The following is an 18,088-nucleotide window of genomic DNA, read 5'->3' as shown; positions in this document are numbered from 1 at the left end:
CTTTGCCCTGCCTTCCCTTGTTGAAAGTGGCCCCTGAAGAAACTCAACACCCGACAAGATTTAATTGCTCTGCCAGCGGCAGACTGGGGCTGAAGCTTGGCTGTTCTTTCCTTTTCGTGGAAAGCAGGTCTCATTTGCATTGCTACACACCTCGAGCTGTCAGGCTGCTTCTCAAAGGCAGGGCTGATAACCTATCACAAAGATCAGACCTACCACTGTGCATGTCTGTGCCACAATCTGCTTCAGCTCTGATATAGGTAGGTTCAACTCCGAGTAGTCGCTACTGTAACTAAAGGAAGAGCAGCTGTCCTTTGTCCTTAAGTATGTCCTTAAAGGTAAAGGGACCCCTGGCAGTTAAGTTCAGTCGCGAACGACTCTGGGGTTGCGGGCTCATCTTGCTTTATTGGCCGAGGGAGCCGGCATCCAGCTTCAGGGTTGTGTGGCCAGCATGACTAAGCCGCTTCTGGTGAACCAGAGCAGCGCACGGAAACGCCGTTTACCTTCCCGCCGGAGCAGTACCTATTTATCTATTTGCACTTTGACGTGCTTTGGAACTGCTAGGTTGGCAGGAGCAGGGACCGAGCAACAGGAGCTCACCCCATTGCGGGGATTTGAACCACCGACCTTCTGATTGGCAAGTCCCAGGCTCTGTGGTTTAACCCACAGCACCATCCGTGTCCCTAATAATCCTTAAATCCCCCCTTTCCAAGATTTCATGGGCTGCCCACCTGTTAAAAGGCCAAGCTTGAAGTGTTGGTACTAACATATTCAGCCCCTGTACAGCTCAGGACCAGCTTATTTATCTTATAGAATCATAGGGTTGAGAGGGAAGCTGAGGATCATCTAGTCCAACCCCTGTAATGCAGGAATATGCAGGGGATCGAACCTGAAACCTTGGCATGCTCTAACCAACTGAGCTACCCAGCTATCCCGAGACTCTGCAATGTAGCTGAGCTATCACAGTCTTCAAATACCAGAAGTGCTGTCACACAGAAGAGGGCAGATACATCTTCTCTTGTTGCCCTCGAGGGCTGAACTACACCTAGTAGGTTGGTATTTAACAGGAGGGTAGATTTTTGTTGAAAGTAAGGATAAATATCTTAACAGTAAGAGCAGTTTGACAAGGGAACCAATGGAGATGAGAGAATATGTCCATTTCGGCATCTCATTTTCCCCAATCTTAAATTCAGCCCCCCACACTTCCAAATCAGTTTGCGATTATTATTTTTAGGTCCTCGTGTAGATTCGTTTTAGTATGTATTCCTTCTGATATACACCTTTTTCTATGCAATTGTGCCTAATATACACATTCCCCCCCCCCAAAGCTGCTTTCCTTAATATAATGCACACTTAACCTCAGTCCATGTGTACTTTTACATATGACTCGGCTAGAGAAAAACACAGCAAAAATTCAGAGAAGGGCAAATTTCAGTTCGTGTATTGTTCCAGAAAGTGTGGAATTGGTATGTTTGCCTATAAATGCAAACTGAATCCCATCTCTCCCCCATCCTTATCTGGGAGTTATTGGGTTACTGTCACTGGATGGCCTCAAGCAGAAGATGGATGGCCACCTCTTGTGGATGCCATAGCTCTAAACCTTTTGCTGTTAGTGGAAAATTGGACTAGTTGACTTACAAAACCCCTTCTGCCATTTTCAGGGAACAATAATATCATAATGTGTAGCAGCATCCACATGGGATGTTAACATCGTAAGTCAGAAGCGAAGTGTTGGAAAACAGGCAAGGCTTCCCAAAGAATTATCTGAAAAAGCTTATAGATCACTCTGAACCAATTCCAAATTGAGCTAAGGGATGCTCACTTATCACCAGAGGTCCTGATGGGTGGAATCTGTGGGAATGTTCAGGGATGCAGGAGAGGATATATTGTTTGATTATATCCTTTCCAACTTGTGTTAACAAGTTCTACAATTTAGCAGAGTAGCATTCCCCTTTTAAACTTGCACAGCGGATGCATTTGCTCAGACTCACTAAAGCCTCTAAAATAAGTTTCCTTGGTAATTTCCCCTTTAGTCCCTCATAAAAAGATAGACACGACACAGTCTTCTATAAAAGTAGAAAAAAGAGTTTACTCACTCACTCATTCTGTTCACAGATGGATCCCAGAAGGCAGACTTAAGTTACAAAAGTAATATACCTGGAATCTATCCCATAAAGAGATAGTCCCTTTGCATAGCTGTCAACTTTCAGATTTGAAAATAAGGGATCAGCAGCCTCGAAAATAAGGGATGAGAAGCCTCACCTGTCCCGGGGACAGTCTATGGGATATCTATCAATCTGGGATAGCAGCAGGAAGCAGCGGGAAACAGCACTGGAATAAGGGAATTTCATGCCAAAAAAGGGGAAGGTTGACAGCTATGTCTCTTTGTCCTCTCTTGGCTGGAAGCCAAGAGAGCATCTTAGGCTGAGCAGGTGTTGCTTCTTTGATGAATGTAGTCAGAAAGAGAGAGGTAGCGGCCTCCGCTGAGGTATTTTATTACCTTTCGTAGGTGAAGTCACGCCCACCTCTGGTCACATGCAGAGGAAGTCTGTCCCAGCCTAGGAGGAAACAGGAAGTTCCGACTGGCTGGTCCAGACATCCCCTTTTTATGTCCACTCTAGGGATGTTGTACTTGACTGCTCTGTGTTTCACATCCCACAGAATCAAAGTTTCCTTTGAAACAATACTGAACCCAAGAACTTCCTTTGAAAGGTAGGGAACTGTTGGGATAGGTCAGTCAGTAGAACACGACTCTCATTCTCAAGATTGAGCCCTGCATTGTTGGAGGGTTGGACTTCAGATGACCCTCGTGGTCCCTCCCAACTCTATGACTCTATGAGATGTGAAGCAACGGTAAAAGAGAAACACAGAGTGTGCATCTCTGATTAGGGCCGCCACCAATCCCTACACAACTGAGATTCAGGATAAAGAGTTCTAAGCAGTCTTGAACAAAGACACCTCTTCATTATATGATTTAGGCTTCCAAGAATTAGAGAGTCTTCAACGTATGGATGAACCAGAAGCATTGCCGCCGCAGAGACTTAAGCGCAATCATAGGAGGCTGACGCTCATTAGGATTAAACAAACAGCAGTAAGTGATCTTTTGGAGTTCACTTAAACAACCAAGACAATTACTGTCTTTTCTTGTCCCATGGTTGATTTTGGCCCCGAGTCAACGATGTGAGTGATAACAGGTATGCTTTGTGCCGTTGTCTTCGCAAGATCTTCATGCTGTCTGTCTTGCACAATGCTGAATTCAGCACTCTACGTCTCAAGCAACCAGTTTCTGAAAATGCAGACAGCCGCCTCTTTTTGGACAGGAATGATGAAAACTTCATTGGAGTCTGTGTGATTGACAGCACGGTTTTGCAGAGTAGCCGAGAAATGTATCTGCTGCTTTGACTGCTTCTTATAGCAGGATGATGCTTCTTGTTGTAACAAATTTTCCTACCTTCCAACCTTTCTTTGATGAAAATAGGGACACCCCATTCCATAATGATAACTTTACTATTTATACCCCACATATCTTACTGGGTTGCCCCAGCCACTCCAGGCAGCTTCCAACATACAGTGGTACCTTGGTTCTCAAATGTCTTGGTGCTCAAACACCTTGGTTCCCAAACACCGAAAACCCGGAAGTAAGTGTTCCAGTTTTTGAACGTTTTTTCAGAAGCTGAACGTTTGATGCTGCTGTCGGCTATTGTTTCCGGGGTGCCTGCACCAGTTAGAAGCCACGCCTTGGTTTTCCCTGAACATTTCAGAAGTCAAACGGACTTTCGGAACGGATTGTTTGAGAACCAAGGTACCACTGTATATAAAAATATAATAAAACATTAAAAAAAAAAAACTTCCTTATACAGGATTGCCTTCAGACGGCTCAGGGGTCAGAGAACTCTATACCCTCCAACATTTCTCCAATAAAAATAGGGAGATCCTAAGGAAAAGTGGGACATTCTGGGATCAAATCAGAAACCGGGACGGCTTCACTAAATCAGGGATGTCCCTTGAAAATAGGGACACTTGGAGGGTCTGAATTTTGGGGACCAAGTGAAGTGGATGAAGGATCTGTGAACCGCCCTGAGATCTTAATATGAAGGGTGGTATATAAACCTAATAAATCATCATCATCATCCTGGGAGGTCATTCAGTCTACCCACTGCTCAATGCAGAATCTACAATGTGGGACACATCCCTAACAAGTGCCAGTCCACCACTAGTTAGACACCTCCAGAGAAAGACAGACAACCACTTCCAGAGACAGTTTGTTCTACAGTTTGGAGAGCCAGTGTGGTGTAGTGGTTAAGAGCAGTAGATTTGTAATCTGGTGAACCAGGTTCGCATCTCCGCTCCTCCACATGCAGCTGCTGGGTGACCTTGGGCTAGTCACCCTTCTATGAAGTCTCTCAGCCCCACTCACCTCACAGGCTGTTTGTTGTGGGGGAGGAAGGTAAAGGAGAATGTTAGCCGCTTTGAGACTCCTTCAGGTAGTGATAAAGCGGGATATCAAATCTAAACTCCTCCTTCCTCCTCCTCTACCGCAGTGGCGTAGCGTGGGGGGTGCAGGGGGGGCCGGCCGCACCGGGCGCAACATCTGGGGGTTAGGGGGCGCAAATTCACGGGTTAGGGGGCGCAAATCCACGGGTTAGGGGGTGCAAATTACTTGCCTTGCCCCGGGTGCTGACAACCCACGCTACGCCACTGCTCTACCGTCAAACAGTTCTCATTGTTGGGACGTTTCTCCATCTGCTTCCTTGCCATTTCCACCTATTCCTTCAAACCCTTTCCTCCACAGAGGAATCTTTGGCCCCCAGGTGTTTCTGAACTACAACCTCCATCATCCCTGACCCTTGGCCATGCTTACTGGGGCTGATGGGAGATGTAGTTCAGAAAGGGCCAAAGGTTCTTCCCACCTGATCTATTTGCTTTCTTGCCATCCCCACCCATTTACTCTACTCCAGGCTTCCTCAACCTCAGCCCTCCAGATGTTTTGAGACCACAATCCCCATCATCCCTGACCACTGGTCCTGCTAGCTAGGGATCATGGGAGTTGTAGGCCAAAAACATCTGGAGGGCTAAGGTTGAGGAAGCCTGCTCTACTCCTTGCCTCGGGAGCAACAAAGTCCTTCTTCCTGTGTTCGGATATTGAAGTGGGGAAGGACTTTGGATTTCCTAAGAGCACGGCATTCCATTCCACCCATTTCTCCTCTAGGGGTAAAAGCCAAGTCACTTCCATACTCTGTAATATTAAACCCGCCGCATGGCCTGAGCTGTTTGTCGCTTTTTAAAGCAACGGGCTGGACCAAGGGGAGTGGGGGCAGGCGGGCTTTGCCATGGGAACCTAATTCAAGGGGGTGTCAAAAACATGATTAAAGTTAATAACAGGCATATATCCATTCTTTACAGCAAATAAAATTAATTTCTTAATATTAATCTATTACCCGCCCTTTACCCTAAGGTCCTGGGGTTTTAGCATTGAAACACTATATATATATATATTAAACAACTTACAATCATAAAAATTAAGTGGGTCATTTATTTGATTTAGGGAAGGCAGCCACCCCCCCCTTAGCCACACCCATGAATGGAATCCTTTTATTTTTATTTTTTTAAAGTTGGGAATCCTAATTCTGATATGGAATATTTTTAACAGGGCCAAAGTGTGCTGCAGAGACAACCCCATCTTTTATGACATACAAAATTAGCAACAGTTGTTATAGAAAGCGATCAAAGAGTACATATCATTTGCACATTAATTTGCAGTAACGTCACAATCACAGTTAAATCAGGAGCATGAAAAAAAATCGTAGTCATTCTAATGATTTATTACATCAGTGACTTTGCACGTTATTATTTTTGCTGCAACTGCAAATCTCATCCCCAGCAACCCTCCAAATACATTCAGAACCGCCCATCACCAAAAAGCTCACCTAACTTGTTCGAAGGGACTTAGTTGTGAGAAAAACATGGTCAGGATTGCCCTGCAGGCTTCTATATGGCAGGCTGCTATTTGAGACCAAGGAGCGGGATTGGTAAAACGAACTGGGACCTGTGTTTTATAGCCACAGCGCAGAGTTCAACTGGTTTAACAGCCCCTCTCAGAGGAACTGTAGTGCTGCAGAGGGTGTCCCTGTTAGAAGAATGCTAAACCAACTACAATCCCAAGATGCTTTAGAAGAAACCAAAACTGGTATAAAATTTTAATCTTCCTGGGTCACCCAGAGACAAACAGAACCAAAGCAATATGTGTGTGTGTGTGTGTGTGTGTGTATGTTAGTATAATGAAACATGGATAATACAGTGGTACCTCGGGTTACAGATGCTTCAGGTTACAGACGCTTCAGGTTACAGACTCCGCTAACCCAGAAATCGTACCTTGGGTTAAGAACTTTGCTTCAGGATGAGAACAGAAATTGTGCATCGGCGGCGTGGCAGCAGCGGGAGGCCCCATTAGCTAAAGTGGTACCTTGGGTTAAGAACTGTTTCAGGTTAAGAACGGACCTCCAGAATGAATTAAGTTCTTAACCTGAGGTATCACTGTACACAAGAAATAAACTGAATAATGTTCAGCTAGCCAAGGATTTTAGAATTAGTGTCATCATTGGAAATTAAAAATAGAATAGGATAAAATAGTATTTTTTTTCCAGAATCTCCTCATTTTTGGGAGGGGCATTCTATACATGCTTGTTCCTTAATTACTCTTGGTTGTTGTTGTTGTTTAGCCATTTAGTCGTGTCCGACTCTTCGTGACCCCATGGACCAGAGCACGCCTGTCTTCCACTGCCTCCCACAGTTTGGTCAAACTCATGCTGGTAGCTTCAAGAACACTGTCCAACCATCTCTGTCATCCCCTTCTTCTAGTGCCCTCAAGGAGAGCCTTTGCCCTGCTTCATTTTAAACTCCATGGCCTAACTTGCCCGTTCTTCCTTTTATCTCTTGACTCCTTACTTTAGCATTCCAATCCCCTATAATGAGAAGAACATCCTTCTTTGGTGTAATTTCTAGAAGGTGTTGTAAGTCTTCATAGAATTGGTCGATTTCAGTTTCTTCAGCACTGGTAGTTGGTGCATAAACTTGGATTACTGTGATGTTAAAAGGTCTGCATTGGATTCATATCGAGATCATTCTATCATTTTTTAGATTGCATCCCAGTACAGCTTTCGCCACTCGTTTGTTGACTATGAGAGCCACTCCATTTCTTCTACGGGATTCTTGCCCGCAGTAGTAGATAAGATCGTCATCCGAACTGAATTCGCCCATTCCCGTCCATTTTAGTTCACTGATGCCCAGGATGTCAATATTTATTCTTGCCATCTCATTTTTGACCACATCCACCTTACCAAGGTTCATGGTTCTTACATTCCAGGTTCCTATGCAATATTTTTCTATACAGCATTGGACTTTCCTTTCACTTCCAGGCATATCCGCAACTGAGCGACCTTTCGGCTTTGGCCCAGCAGCCTCATCAGCTCTGGATCTACTTGTACTTGTCCTCCGCTCTTCCTCAGTAGCATGTTGGACGCCTTCCAACCTGAGGGGCTCATCTTCCAGCGTCATAACTTTTATATGCCTGTTGTCTTTATCCATGGAGTTTTCTTGGCAGGAATACTGGAGAGGCTTGCCGGTTCCTGCTCCAGGTGGATCACGTTTGGTCAAAACTCTCCACTATGACCTGTCCATCTTGGGTGGCCCTGCACGGCTTAGCTCATAGCTTCTCTGAGTTGTTCAAGCCCCTTCGCCACGACAAGGCAGTGATCCATGGAGGAGATTACTCTTGGTACAAACTATGATTTGACTGTCTTCCTCATTTCATCATATACTCTTCAGTATTTTGAGCGATGGACTGGGTAATTGAACAAGCCAGAGCTGTCTTTCCCATAGGCCTTAGTGGTTCGTCATGCCAGGGCGCCGGTCTCTCAGGGGCGCCCCAGCGAGTAGGGGAGCTGCGCAGCTTTGCTGGTGGCCTCCTCTTTCCCTGCACACCCGCCAGCTGTGCCCCACCAACTATATGGCTGGCGGGAGTGGTGGAGGAAGGGGGGAACAGCAAAGCACCTGCAAGCTTCATCCTTATTTCAGTTAATCAAAACTATCCAGCAATATCAAGTTATAGGAAAACTGGTGCTATTAACAGTAATCCTCCTATTTGGTTAATTGGTTCGGCAACTTCCATGCCCATGACGTGTGATGCTAATTATTTTCCCCAAGAGTTAAATGATAACTAATCAGAGGCAGCTACAGGAGAGCTATGAGATTCAGGTGAGGGTCAGATGCCTTGTCAATCCCAGCAAGTACCGTATTTTTTGCTCTATAAGACTCACTTTTTCCCTCCTAAAAAAGTAAGGGGAAATGTGTGTGCGTCTTATGGAGCAAATGCAGGCTGCACAGCTATCCCAGAAGCCAGAACAGCAAGAGGGATTGCTGCACAGCGATCCCTCTTGCTGTTCTGCCTTCTGAGATTCAGAATTTTTTTTTTCCTGTTTTCCTCCTCCAAAAACTAGGTGCGTCTTGTGGTCTGGTGCATCTTATAGAGCAAAAAATACGGTATATAAGAGGATGACCTGGCCTGCCCAGGCAATATATAGATACATCATCCAAAACTGGTTTGAAGTTTGTGTTGCAATATCAGTCTCATAATGTTTGACCTGGCGATATATCCTGAATCATGAAGTGTCTTAGGGCTGGGCAATATAACATCCAAAACCAATCTGAAGTCCATTTTGTGATATCAGTTTCATAATTTTTGACCTTGCAATATAGCCTGAATCAGGTTGCGTGGATGGATGGGTGCGAATACAAAAATTACAATGTGTGTGGGGGGGGGGGGGACCGTGAAGGCATCCAATGCCTCCATCCTTATTTCAGACACCATGAAATATCAGTAAATAAACAGTGATGTTTAGCTGGTGACATGGCACGCTGTTGAAAACCAGATACCACTTAGCCCAGGCTTCCTCAAACTCGGCCCTCCAGATGTTTTGAGACTACAATTCCCATTATCCCTGACCACTGGTCCTGCTAGCTAGGGATCATGGGAGTTGTAGGCCAAAAACATCTGGAGGGCAGAGTTTGAGGAAGCCTGCCTTAGTCCTAGTCACAAACAGAAAAGAATGAGATAGTATTTTTTAAAAAAGAAAACCTTTCAAGCAGTTCCATACTTGACTCAACATAATATATTAAAAGGATATAGAAACCATACCCATCAATAGGGCAACGCATCTTTCAATTGTATTATGCTTTCTACAGCTCTTTTAACTATTAAATCTTAAGGGAATTCTCTCTCCCCCACCTTCCTAAGTGTGTTGACAAACTTTTCTAACTGGATTCCTCTTCATTTCCCCAGAGGGCCTTGGAAGGGCGAAGGGGACTTGTCCAAACCTGTCCACACGTCGTTTTTCGCCATCTCAGCCCCGGCCCCCATCCTCCCCCGCCGGACCTAATTATTTACTGTGTCGTTTTTTCTCTGAAATTTCAGATACTCCCCAAGCCAGCTCCCCTGCTGCCTCCCTCCCTCCCTCCCTCCCTGCCAGCCAGCCCCGCCCACTGGCAGGGTTGACAAACATTTCAGCCCTGGACTTCCCTTTCCTCTCTTTCCAAGATGGGCGAGGAAAATAGGACAAGCCCCAACCTGTCGCTGCTGCATCCCTAACTTAGGCTCCCTGTGCGTGTGTGTCGCGGGTGCAAGGGGGGGGGGGAGAGAGAGAGAAGGCAGGAGGTAGGCGGGGCTTCATCCCAACAACAGCTGCCTTTCAAGCCGGCGCTTAATGAGGGGTGTCCCTAGGGGGCTCCGTGACGTCACTGAGCCTCCCGAGCCAACCGGGCGAGGCGGTGGGCGGGGCTCGGCGGGGAGATGAAAGGCGGCGGAATGGAGGCGCGAGGGCGGAAAGGGAGCTACCCCGCCCCCTTAGGCAGCTCTTCGCGCTCGCCGTCTCTTTCGCGGGAAGCTGGCTGGGCGAGAGGGCGCTAGTGCGGGGGACTTTATTGTTTTGGGAAGAGGCGAGGAGTGGAGCTCGCTGCTTGGACGTGAGCGATCGGCGGCGGCGTTATCAATATCAGTACCGATAACAGTCATAATAATAATAATAATAACAATACTTGCAGTGGCGGTGGTCTTGGCTTGATCTGGGCAAGGAGGAAGGAGTCGCTGCCCCAGGCATGAGGTTGTCCGGGCCCCACGCCGCCGCTGCCGCCCCCAGAAGCCGCCGATCCTCTGCGGGAACCCGGTAGTCCCTTCCACCCCACCCCGCTCCGCCCCAGCTCCTGGGGGGCTTCCTCTGGATGCGGCTGCGCCTGGGCGCTGCCCGCTCCGTCCGGCTGCCGCCAGCCCCGCCGAGTTTTGGATGATGACGATGAACTCTCTGGCCGAGAGCTTGCTGGGCCCTCCGGACCCGTCCAAGGCGTCCTTCCTGGACTTCGGGCTCGGCCCCCCACCTCCCTCTCCGCCTCTCCATCACCAGCAACAGCAGCAGCAGCAGCAACCCGGCTTGGCGCCCCCTTACTCCCTGCAAGCGCTGCAGCCGCCGCCGCACGACGGTGGTGGGGGCGGCGCCTTCCCCCCCGGCGCAGCCTCGTACGGCAGACCCCTGGCTTACGCCCCCTACCCCGGGGCAGCCGGCAGCAGCCCCCACCACGCTTTCTACCACCACCACCATCACCACCACGGCGCCTCGTACTCGCCTTACCAGCAGACCTCCAGCGCCCTGGGACACGGGACGAGGTTGGAGGAGACGGGTAAGGCGAGGCTGGCTGATTTGGAGACGGGAGGAGGTCTTGAAAGGGTGGGAAAGGGGAGAGGAGCATCCCTCTGGGGCAGCGAAAGCACCCCCGGCGCGGAGTCTTTCTCTGACTTGATCCGGAGTAGCCGGCTAGGCCGTTCACACGGTCGCCGATCCGGTTTGTCGGCGATCCGGATCAAGGGCTGGGTTGCGGCGCAGTGACGAGTAAACTGCTGGAAGGGGGCTTGCTTGCCTAGTGTAAGGAGCCTTGGCATAAGCGCAGGTCACTGCCAGGGGTTGCAAGGCCCCCGATTTCCGCGGGCAAGCACAAAAAGCCTGAAAAGGACACGTAGTAAAGGGGTCGCGAATGTGGATGCCTTGACGTGACTTCGAAGCGAGGGAGAGCGATGAGTTGGGGGAGCTGATCTTTTAACTGGGGGGCAGAACTTGGGGGGAAAGATGCTATGTCTCCGGTGGCTTCTAATGCCAAATTTGACAGTGTTGGTCAATTCGTTTCCCCTTTCCATCAAACCCCCATTTAACACGCATTTAATACATACACGCATATAAATAAAATGTTGCCCCGGCAAAGGAGCCAACTGCTAGGCGCCGAGGTCCCTTCGGTCCCCCCAATAAAGTATTTGAAGGTCCTCCCCCCCCCCTTAATGGGCATTGCCATTCAAATACTGTGCCTGCTCTGTCTTGTGATCGATTATGTGGGGCGGGATTTACCTGCCTCCCCCCCCCCCCGCAATAGTTGATTCAAGTTGGCACCCCCGTGCCCCGGTATCATCAGCGAGGATGGGGAGGGGTACCTAGTGAGAACTTGAGGTGAACTTTAAATCGGATTTAGGATTCATGCAATGTCAAGCCTGCACTGAGTCCAATGTCCCGATGGCTTAACACCTGATCTCTCACACTCTTAATTTCTGCCTTGTATCAGTCAACATTCGCAAGTGTGGGGATCTCGAACTAGCATCGATCACTTGTCGAAAACACCCACTGATTGGGGTGTTGCAGAGGACCCTACCTTTTGTATACCCTCTAGGAAAACCACCTGGTTTCCGCCCAATGCCAGCTGTACTCAGAGTAGATCTGTTGGGCATAGGTAACTGAGAGCCACTAATTTCAATGGACTTGGTTAGATGGAACCCACCGGCCTACAGCCGTAGAGAAGCAGTTGGCAGCTTCACAAATTCAGTTGTGTTCTTAGGTGCAGAGCAAAATGCAAATCCGAAGCCCACTGGGATTGTACAAGGACTGTGCTGTACAGCTCCTTGCACCTCCTTTGCAGTTTGCAGGTCTCTTTGCCGTCCACCAAAACTGCATACAGACACTTTACTTGGAATAAACCTCTCCCTCTGGCCACCAGCTGCAGAGAGGCTCATGGGAGGGGCTCCTAGAGCATTTGCCCCACGGGGCAACCCACCTGACAGGCACCAAAAACATCACCAGGAGTAGGTTGACATGAATAAATCTCTATGGACAACGAGCGTTCCTCTTGGGGCAACAAACTTTGCAGTTAGCTGAACATAACTGGGGTCTTGGATTCACTGGAGATAAGTTCCTCTGCTCCTGACACCCTTTATAAATAGGATAGTATTTGGTTTCTTGGTTGTTATTTCTTGGTTTTTAAAATCATTACGGTTGTCTTCAAATGTATTTGAAGCGTGGGTGGTGCTGTGGGTTAAACCACAAAGCCTAGGACTTGCCGATCAGAAGGTCGGCGGTTGGAATCCCCGCGACGGGGTGAGCTCCCGTTGCTCGGTCCCTGCTCCTGCCAACCTAGCAGTTCGAAAGCACGTCAAAGTGCAAGTAGATAAATAGGTACCACTCTGGCGGGAAGGTAAACGGCGTTTCTGTGCGCTGCTCTGGTTCGCCAGAAGCGGCTTAGTCATGCTGGCCACATGACCCGGCAGCTGTACGCCGGCTCCCTCGGCTAATAAAGCGAGATGAGCACCGCAACCCCAGAGTCGGTCACGACTGGACCTAATGGTCAGGGGTCCCTTTACCTTTACCTTTAATTGCAGGAGGTTTGATGAGACGACCCCGTTGGGTCCCTTCCAACTCTACAATTCTATTATTCTTATACACTTAAGAGTATTTGGACAGGAATATCCATGTCTCAGGACTGTTGGAGGTGGGGGAGGGAAATTTTGGAGAGATCGATTCCCCTACCCCCAGTGTCCTTCCAGGCCCAAGATACTGTTGCACCTCTCCTTTAACCCATAGCTTGGTGTGGGTAAGCCCTGGTCTTTCTGCCTCAGTCTCCCTGTCTGGGAAATGGTCAGAAGGGTCACAAGTGCCACAGAAAAGGTACATAGGCAAAAGAGGATAGGAGGGGTTTAGATGTGTGGTGTGCAGGCTTTTGGCAACCCCTTTAGTCCTCGTCCTGAAGCTGGAGCTCTCCTAACTGCAGTTGTTCACAATCACCCTTTGTTAACCCTCTTCTGTTCAGTCCTCTCCTGTTTCCTGCTCTGTTCAGATCGAAAGCGCCTGCAGGCAAGGCCTGGTTGCCTCTTGATTGTATTGCTCTGTAAAAGTGCCATGTACCTGGATGGTGCTGTGTAAATAACTTGCCACAGGAGGATGAGGGAGGTTGAGCCACCCAGCAGGCCTCATGGCAGCCCTTAGACTGATGTTCTGGGGCTGAGCCCTGGCTGCTTTCAGTTTGGTCTGCCCTTTGCACATGGGCAGAGTGCCTTTTGATCCAAGGCACTTCCTCAACTCCAAGACAGGATGCTACACACACACACTTGCTTTGTCAGAAATAGGGTACAGTCTGTGGCCCCACCATGCAGGGAGAGATATGTTCCATCCCCAGTACTTTAGGAAAACTTTTCTTTTGTAATTTTTTTTTGGGGGGGGGTATATCTCTTCCAGGGACACGGGTGGCGCTGTGGGTTAAACCACAGACTTGCCAATCAGAAGGTCAGCAGTTCGAATCCCCCGATGGGGTGAGCTCCAGTTGTTTGGTCCCTGCTCCTACCAACCTAGCAGTTCGAAAGCACGCCAGTACAAGTAGTTAAATAGGTACCACTCCAGCGGGGAGGTAAATGGCGTTTCCGTGCGCTGCTCTGGTTCGCCAGAAGCGGCTTAGTCATGACTGTATGCCGGCTCCCTCGGCCAATAAAGCGAGATGAGTGCCGCAACCCCAGAGTCGGTCACGCCTGGACCTAATGGCGAGGGGTCCCTTTACCTATATCTCTTCCACTCACAGCTCCTCCTTGACACATTTGATGGACAATTTTCTTTCTCATTCCTCCCCCCTCCTTCTGACATACTATCAAGGGATATCATTGGAATGAGTCCCTATCCGTTCTGGGTAGCTTTTAAATAATTTTGACAAAACCCAGATGCTTTCTCAGACAACGAGGCAAACTCTGCAGAATCCTTTAATAGGAAACTGCTTGACTTGGTTTCTTCCAAAGAGGGCATGCAAATATATTAATATTTCTCTGGCATGTTTTGCATTGCAAAGGGGCTTCTCTGTTGCATGCCGTCCCCAACCAACTTGGCTTTCAACTGAGCTCCCAAACCTAATAAAAAAGAATGTTAGATGGATTCATTCCTGAGACACTGAACTGCAAAGGATGATTTGGAGATGTTTTGTTTGTTTTAGGGCCTGCTGCATTTTGCAAAATTATTATTGGATTTAAAAGAAGCAATTGATCTTTCTTTTTTTCTTTTTCTAAAAAGCCATTTAAAAGTCATCCGGTGGTTCATAAATGGGAAACATATGAACGCTGTAACTGAAAACATTGTCTGTTGTTTAGATTTTTTGTTCTAGATCTGAAATGGAAATGCTAATTTTTATACTTTTAATTTTTTATTTAAATGTGATTTAGACAGAGGACATTCCAAGCCAGTCCTCCCCCCCCCCACTTCCTATGTTAATGAATTGGAGCGGGGTGAGTGCTTAAGAGTGCAGTGGTAAAATGATGTCTTATGCATAAGATTTAAAAAGATGCATAAGAATATTCTTGAATCAGCTACAGGTTTATTTTTATTTTGAAAAAAGAATGCTTTAGAAACAGATTTTTCAGCAAGATAGTCTTTACGGAAATTAACCCATAAAATTAGCCCCCTTCCATGGGAGTTTCTGTTCAACTTTTTTTGTGAATCTGGGTCCATAATGCTAAACTTGGGGAAAATCCAAGTTAGACTTGACTCGTTTCTTGATTATTAAGTGTGTGAACTTGGGATTTTTCGATTGCACCAATTCTTACATCTCCAGTCGCCGTAGCAGAATGTTTGTAATATATTGCCATTTTCAGTACAGCTCTAGGACCTGAGTGGTAAAAAACACAGCTGTGAAACGGATGGGCTCCCGCGCTTGGCTCTCTCGGCTCTGCGTTTTCCGCTACCCAAGCAAGGAATATGCATTGTTTATATTCAAGGAATATGTATGCTATTAAATTTACAGACAAAGCAACGCTTCTCATCTTAATAGCTGGAGATGCGGAGGAGTTGACTTACTACCCCCTTGACTGCCCAAGCAATAACAGTGCGTCTGAGCATGCACAGAGTGCTTCTCCGTCATCCCCGAAGAACAGTAGGCTGCCCTACTTGAAACGAGGAGTCCAGGCAGCTCTCAACACCCCCCGCGCCGCTTCTTCAAAAGAAGCCCTGAATTATAGCCAATAATTCGCTTCCTCGCAGCGTGTCTTGTTTATATATTTGAATCCCCAGCCCTCACCCCCCCCAAACACGCTTTTTAATTGGCACCTGTCAAGATCAGCAAGGGAGATAGAAGATGTCTTTATGGTAATTTGAGGCGGAATTGCAGCACCACGGAAATCCATTTGCAAGCGCTGCCCGGCTGAAGAGCAATTTCGATTTATTAGGCCGGTGTAGATCGCACGCACCGACGGCTTAATTAATGAGCTTCGGAACGCGCCGCGGCGCTCCAAATTCGAGGATGCGATGATTACTACTTGCCACGGGGGCAACCCGCTGCCATATCGCTTAATCATGCAATCCAAGAGCCCAAAATTACGAGGGATCTTCCTAGCTGGCGCAGCTAGCGGAGAAAAAACCGCTCCTAGGATTCCGTCCCACCCCACGCGCAAACACACAAAACACGTGGCCTCGGTTTTCTTTTTGTTGCAGCCACCCCAGAGTTACCCAGAACGCTGCCTCAAGACAGAAAGGATCGCCTTATCCGTCGGCGCTTCCCAGCTCGCTGCTGGGCCAGTTTACTCGGAAGTAAGCGCCTCCTGAGTCCAGTGGGACTTGGCCCCAAAGCCCTATGTTGAGTAGGTCGCGCGCCTCCCCACTCCCCACGCCCATTGAGATCAGTAAGACTTAGGCCGCCTGGTTGCGCCCTGATTGCGCGCGATCCTAAACGTGCTTCCTGGCGAGAAAGTCCGGCTGAAATCCCAGGAATAGATTTCTTGACGAAGCGCGGTCAGCTAAGAGGTGTCAAACGGTCCTGGCTTTTGATGGCACCAGTTGCTGTTGGTTAGAAGCAGGAGTTTGTGGCGGCTTTCGAATGACACAGAGCTCTTCGTTAGGCAAGAGGGAAATTAGTTCTCAAATTGGAGGAGAAGTGGTTCCTTTGTCGTGCGGTTTACTCCTAGGTAAATGGGATTAGGGTGGCCGCGTCAGTCTAGCGAAACAACGTAATCGATTTATTAGAATTGTTTTTACACCGAGTGTAATCACGATTGCAGAGCAAGGCGGATTACAATGCGCGCGCACGTATACAATCCGCCTTGCCCTGCAAATCTGATTGAATAGCAGGTCGGACCTTCCTGTTCTCCTCAGGAGTAAACCCCATGGACTTAAACAGGGTTACTCCTAGGTAAAGTGTGTGGCACGGCAGCGTTAAGGCTGTCAAATCAGTTCTGTTGGGATACTGAGAATTATTAATATCTCACATAGAATACAACTGATCTGTAGAAAGGACTTTTTGATCTGAAAACAGAGACAATGTACGCACTTTTGTAACCCAAGGAAATCATTAATAAAAACAATATTTGAAAATGGTTTGAAAGCATTGCGTCGGAGCGCGCAATTTTCCACAAATCGCTTCCCTTTAAACGGGTGCGCGCTTGTAGAAGAGGAACTGTGCAACCCTATGCGCGTCTACTCGCAAGTAAATCCATTGAGTTCAGCGGATTGCGCAGGAATAGGGCTGCGGACCAGTACCGCAACGCTTGGGAGAATCCAAATGACCTGTACATAGGATCGCGTTGTTTTAAAGCTGCAATCCTGTGTGCATTTGGTTGGACTGAATGCAGTGGGACTTGCTTCCGAGTAGAATGTAGTATGAGCCGGGGAAGGCGGGGAAGCCTGGCTTCAAAAAGCAATCCTAGAAGATAATTCCGTTGTCGTTGTTATTTTAATGATTCGCCTTTCACCCCGAAGCTTCCCAAGGCGGCCTACAAACAAATGCGTTAAAACGCAACTCACCAAGAGCCCTTAAAACCAATAAACGTTGACGCCAATGATTTTTTTCCCCCAAGGGAGGCTGATTTTTTTTATTACAGGCTTGTGGTATGGGGGAAGAGGCGGCTGAAGAGGCGGCTGCAAAATCCCTTTCAAAACAAATACAATAATAAATGTGGTATTAAGACGTTCAATTATATAATAATAAAATTAATTGTGTGCCATAAATTGCGGTGTGTCGGAAATGTAAAAAACAACACCACCAAAAACCCACACACAACGTTAGCGCGGAACCCTGGCAAGTCCTGGTTTTCTGGCTTTGAAGAAGAAAATAGGCAACATAGCGGCCCTTTTGATGTTTTTATATTTAAGCTTCAGCAGGTGAGGGCGTTTAAAATCAGCATTAAAATCGAATCCGCCAGTGCAATGAGTTTTGGGGCATGGAAAGGCAAGACAACCCGAATTGAATCGGGTTTTTAAAATTATTATTATTATAAAAGCATGATCCTACGCCTACTGCGGAAGAGCTTGGCAGAAAACACACCGGTCCCTGGAATAAGTAAAAGGCGAGGCCAGGAGTCCGCTTGGCTTCATCCCAGCAACCCCAGAAACGTTCGCGGAGAATTGAGACACCGCATGGAATAATTTCGGCCAGTGCGTCCCAAGTAATTTATTTAAACCGTTTAATAACCTCTCCGTTTTATTTTTCCTTCGGAAAGGAGCCGTGAGGAGCAGAAGGCTTAAAAACAAAACCCTCGTTGCGCGTGCACGAGGGTTTGCTTCCGAGGAAGCGCGCGCGGGATCGCCCTGTAGATCATTTTAGTGGAGCAGAGGCGATCCGAGCTAAAGAGCGCTTTTAAGAAAGAAGAAATCGCTCACCTGTCGTTTTTTAAAAGCAGCGATCTGGCTTTGTGCGCGCGCGTTTTGGAGCGAACCCTAAACCCCCGCCGTTTCCACCCGCTGCGCATTCCCTCCCCCCGAAGGCCTGG

The 18,088-nt window shown here is 47.9% G+C and overlaps 1 protein-coding gene across 1 annotated transcript in view; it reads left to right on the top strand.

Moving 5' to 3' along the window:
- The first annotated feature begins 9,900 nt into the window (after positions 1 to 9,900).
- The window catches only part of DLX4 (distal-less homeobox 4), a 34,257-nt gene continuing 26,069 nt past the window's right edge, over positions 9,901 to 18,088 (top strand). The window contains exon 1 of the mRNA XM_083408440.1: positions 9,901 to 10,722. Coding sequence (XP_083264566.1) covers positions 10,332 to 10,722 — 391 coding nt within the window. The 5' untranslated portion in view covers positions 9,901 to 10,331. The remainder of the gene's footprint in view (positions 10,723 to 18,088) is intronic.

The sequence above is a fragment of the Podarcis tiliguerta genome, assembly GCF_965153285.1.
Source record: "Podarcis tiliguerta genome assembly, chromosome: 13".
NCBI classification, from domain to species: Eukaryota; Metazoa; Chordata; class Lepidosauria; order Squamata; family Lacertidae; genus Podarcis; species Podarcis tiliguerta.
The sequence above is the reverse complement of the archived record's forward strand: the minus strand, read 5'-3'. Positions and strand labels throughout refer to the sequence as shown.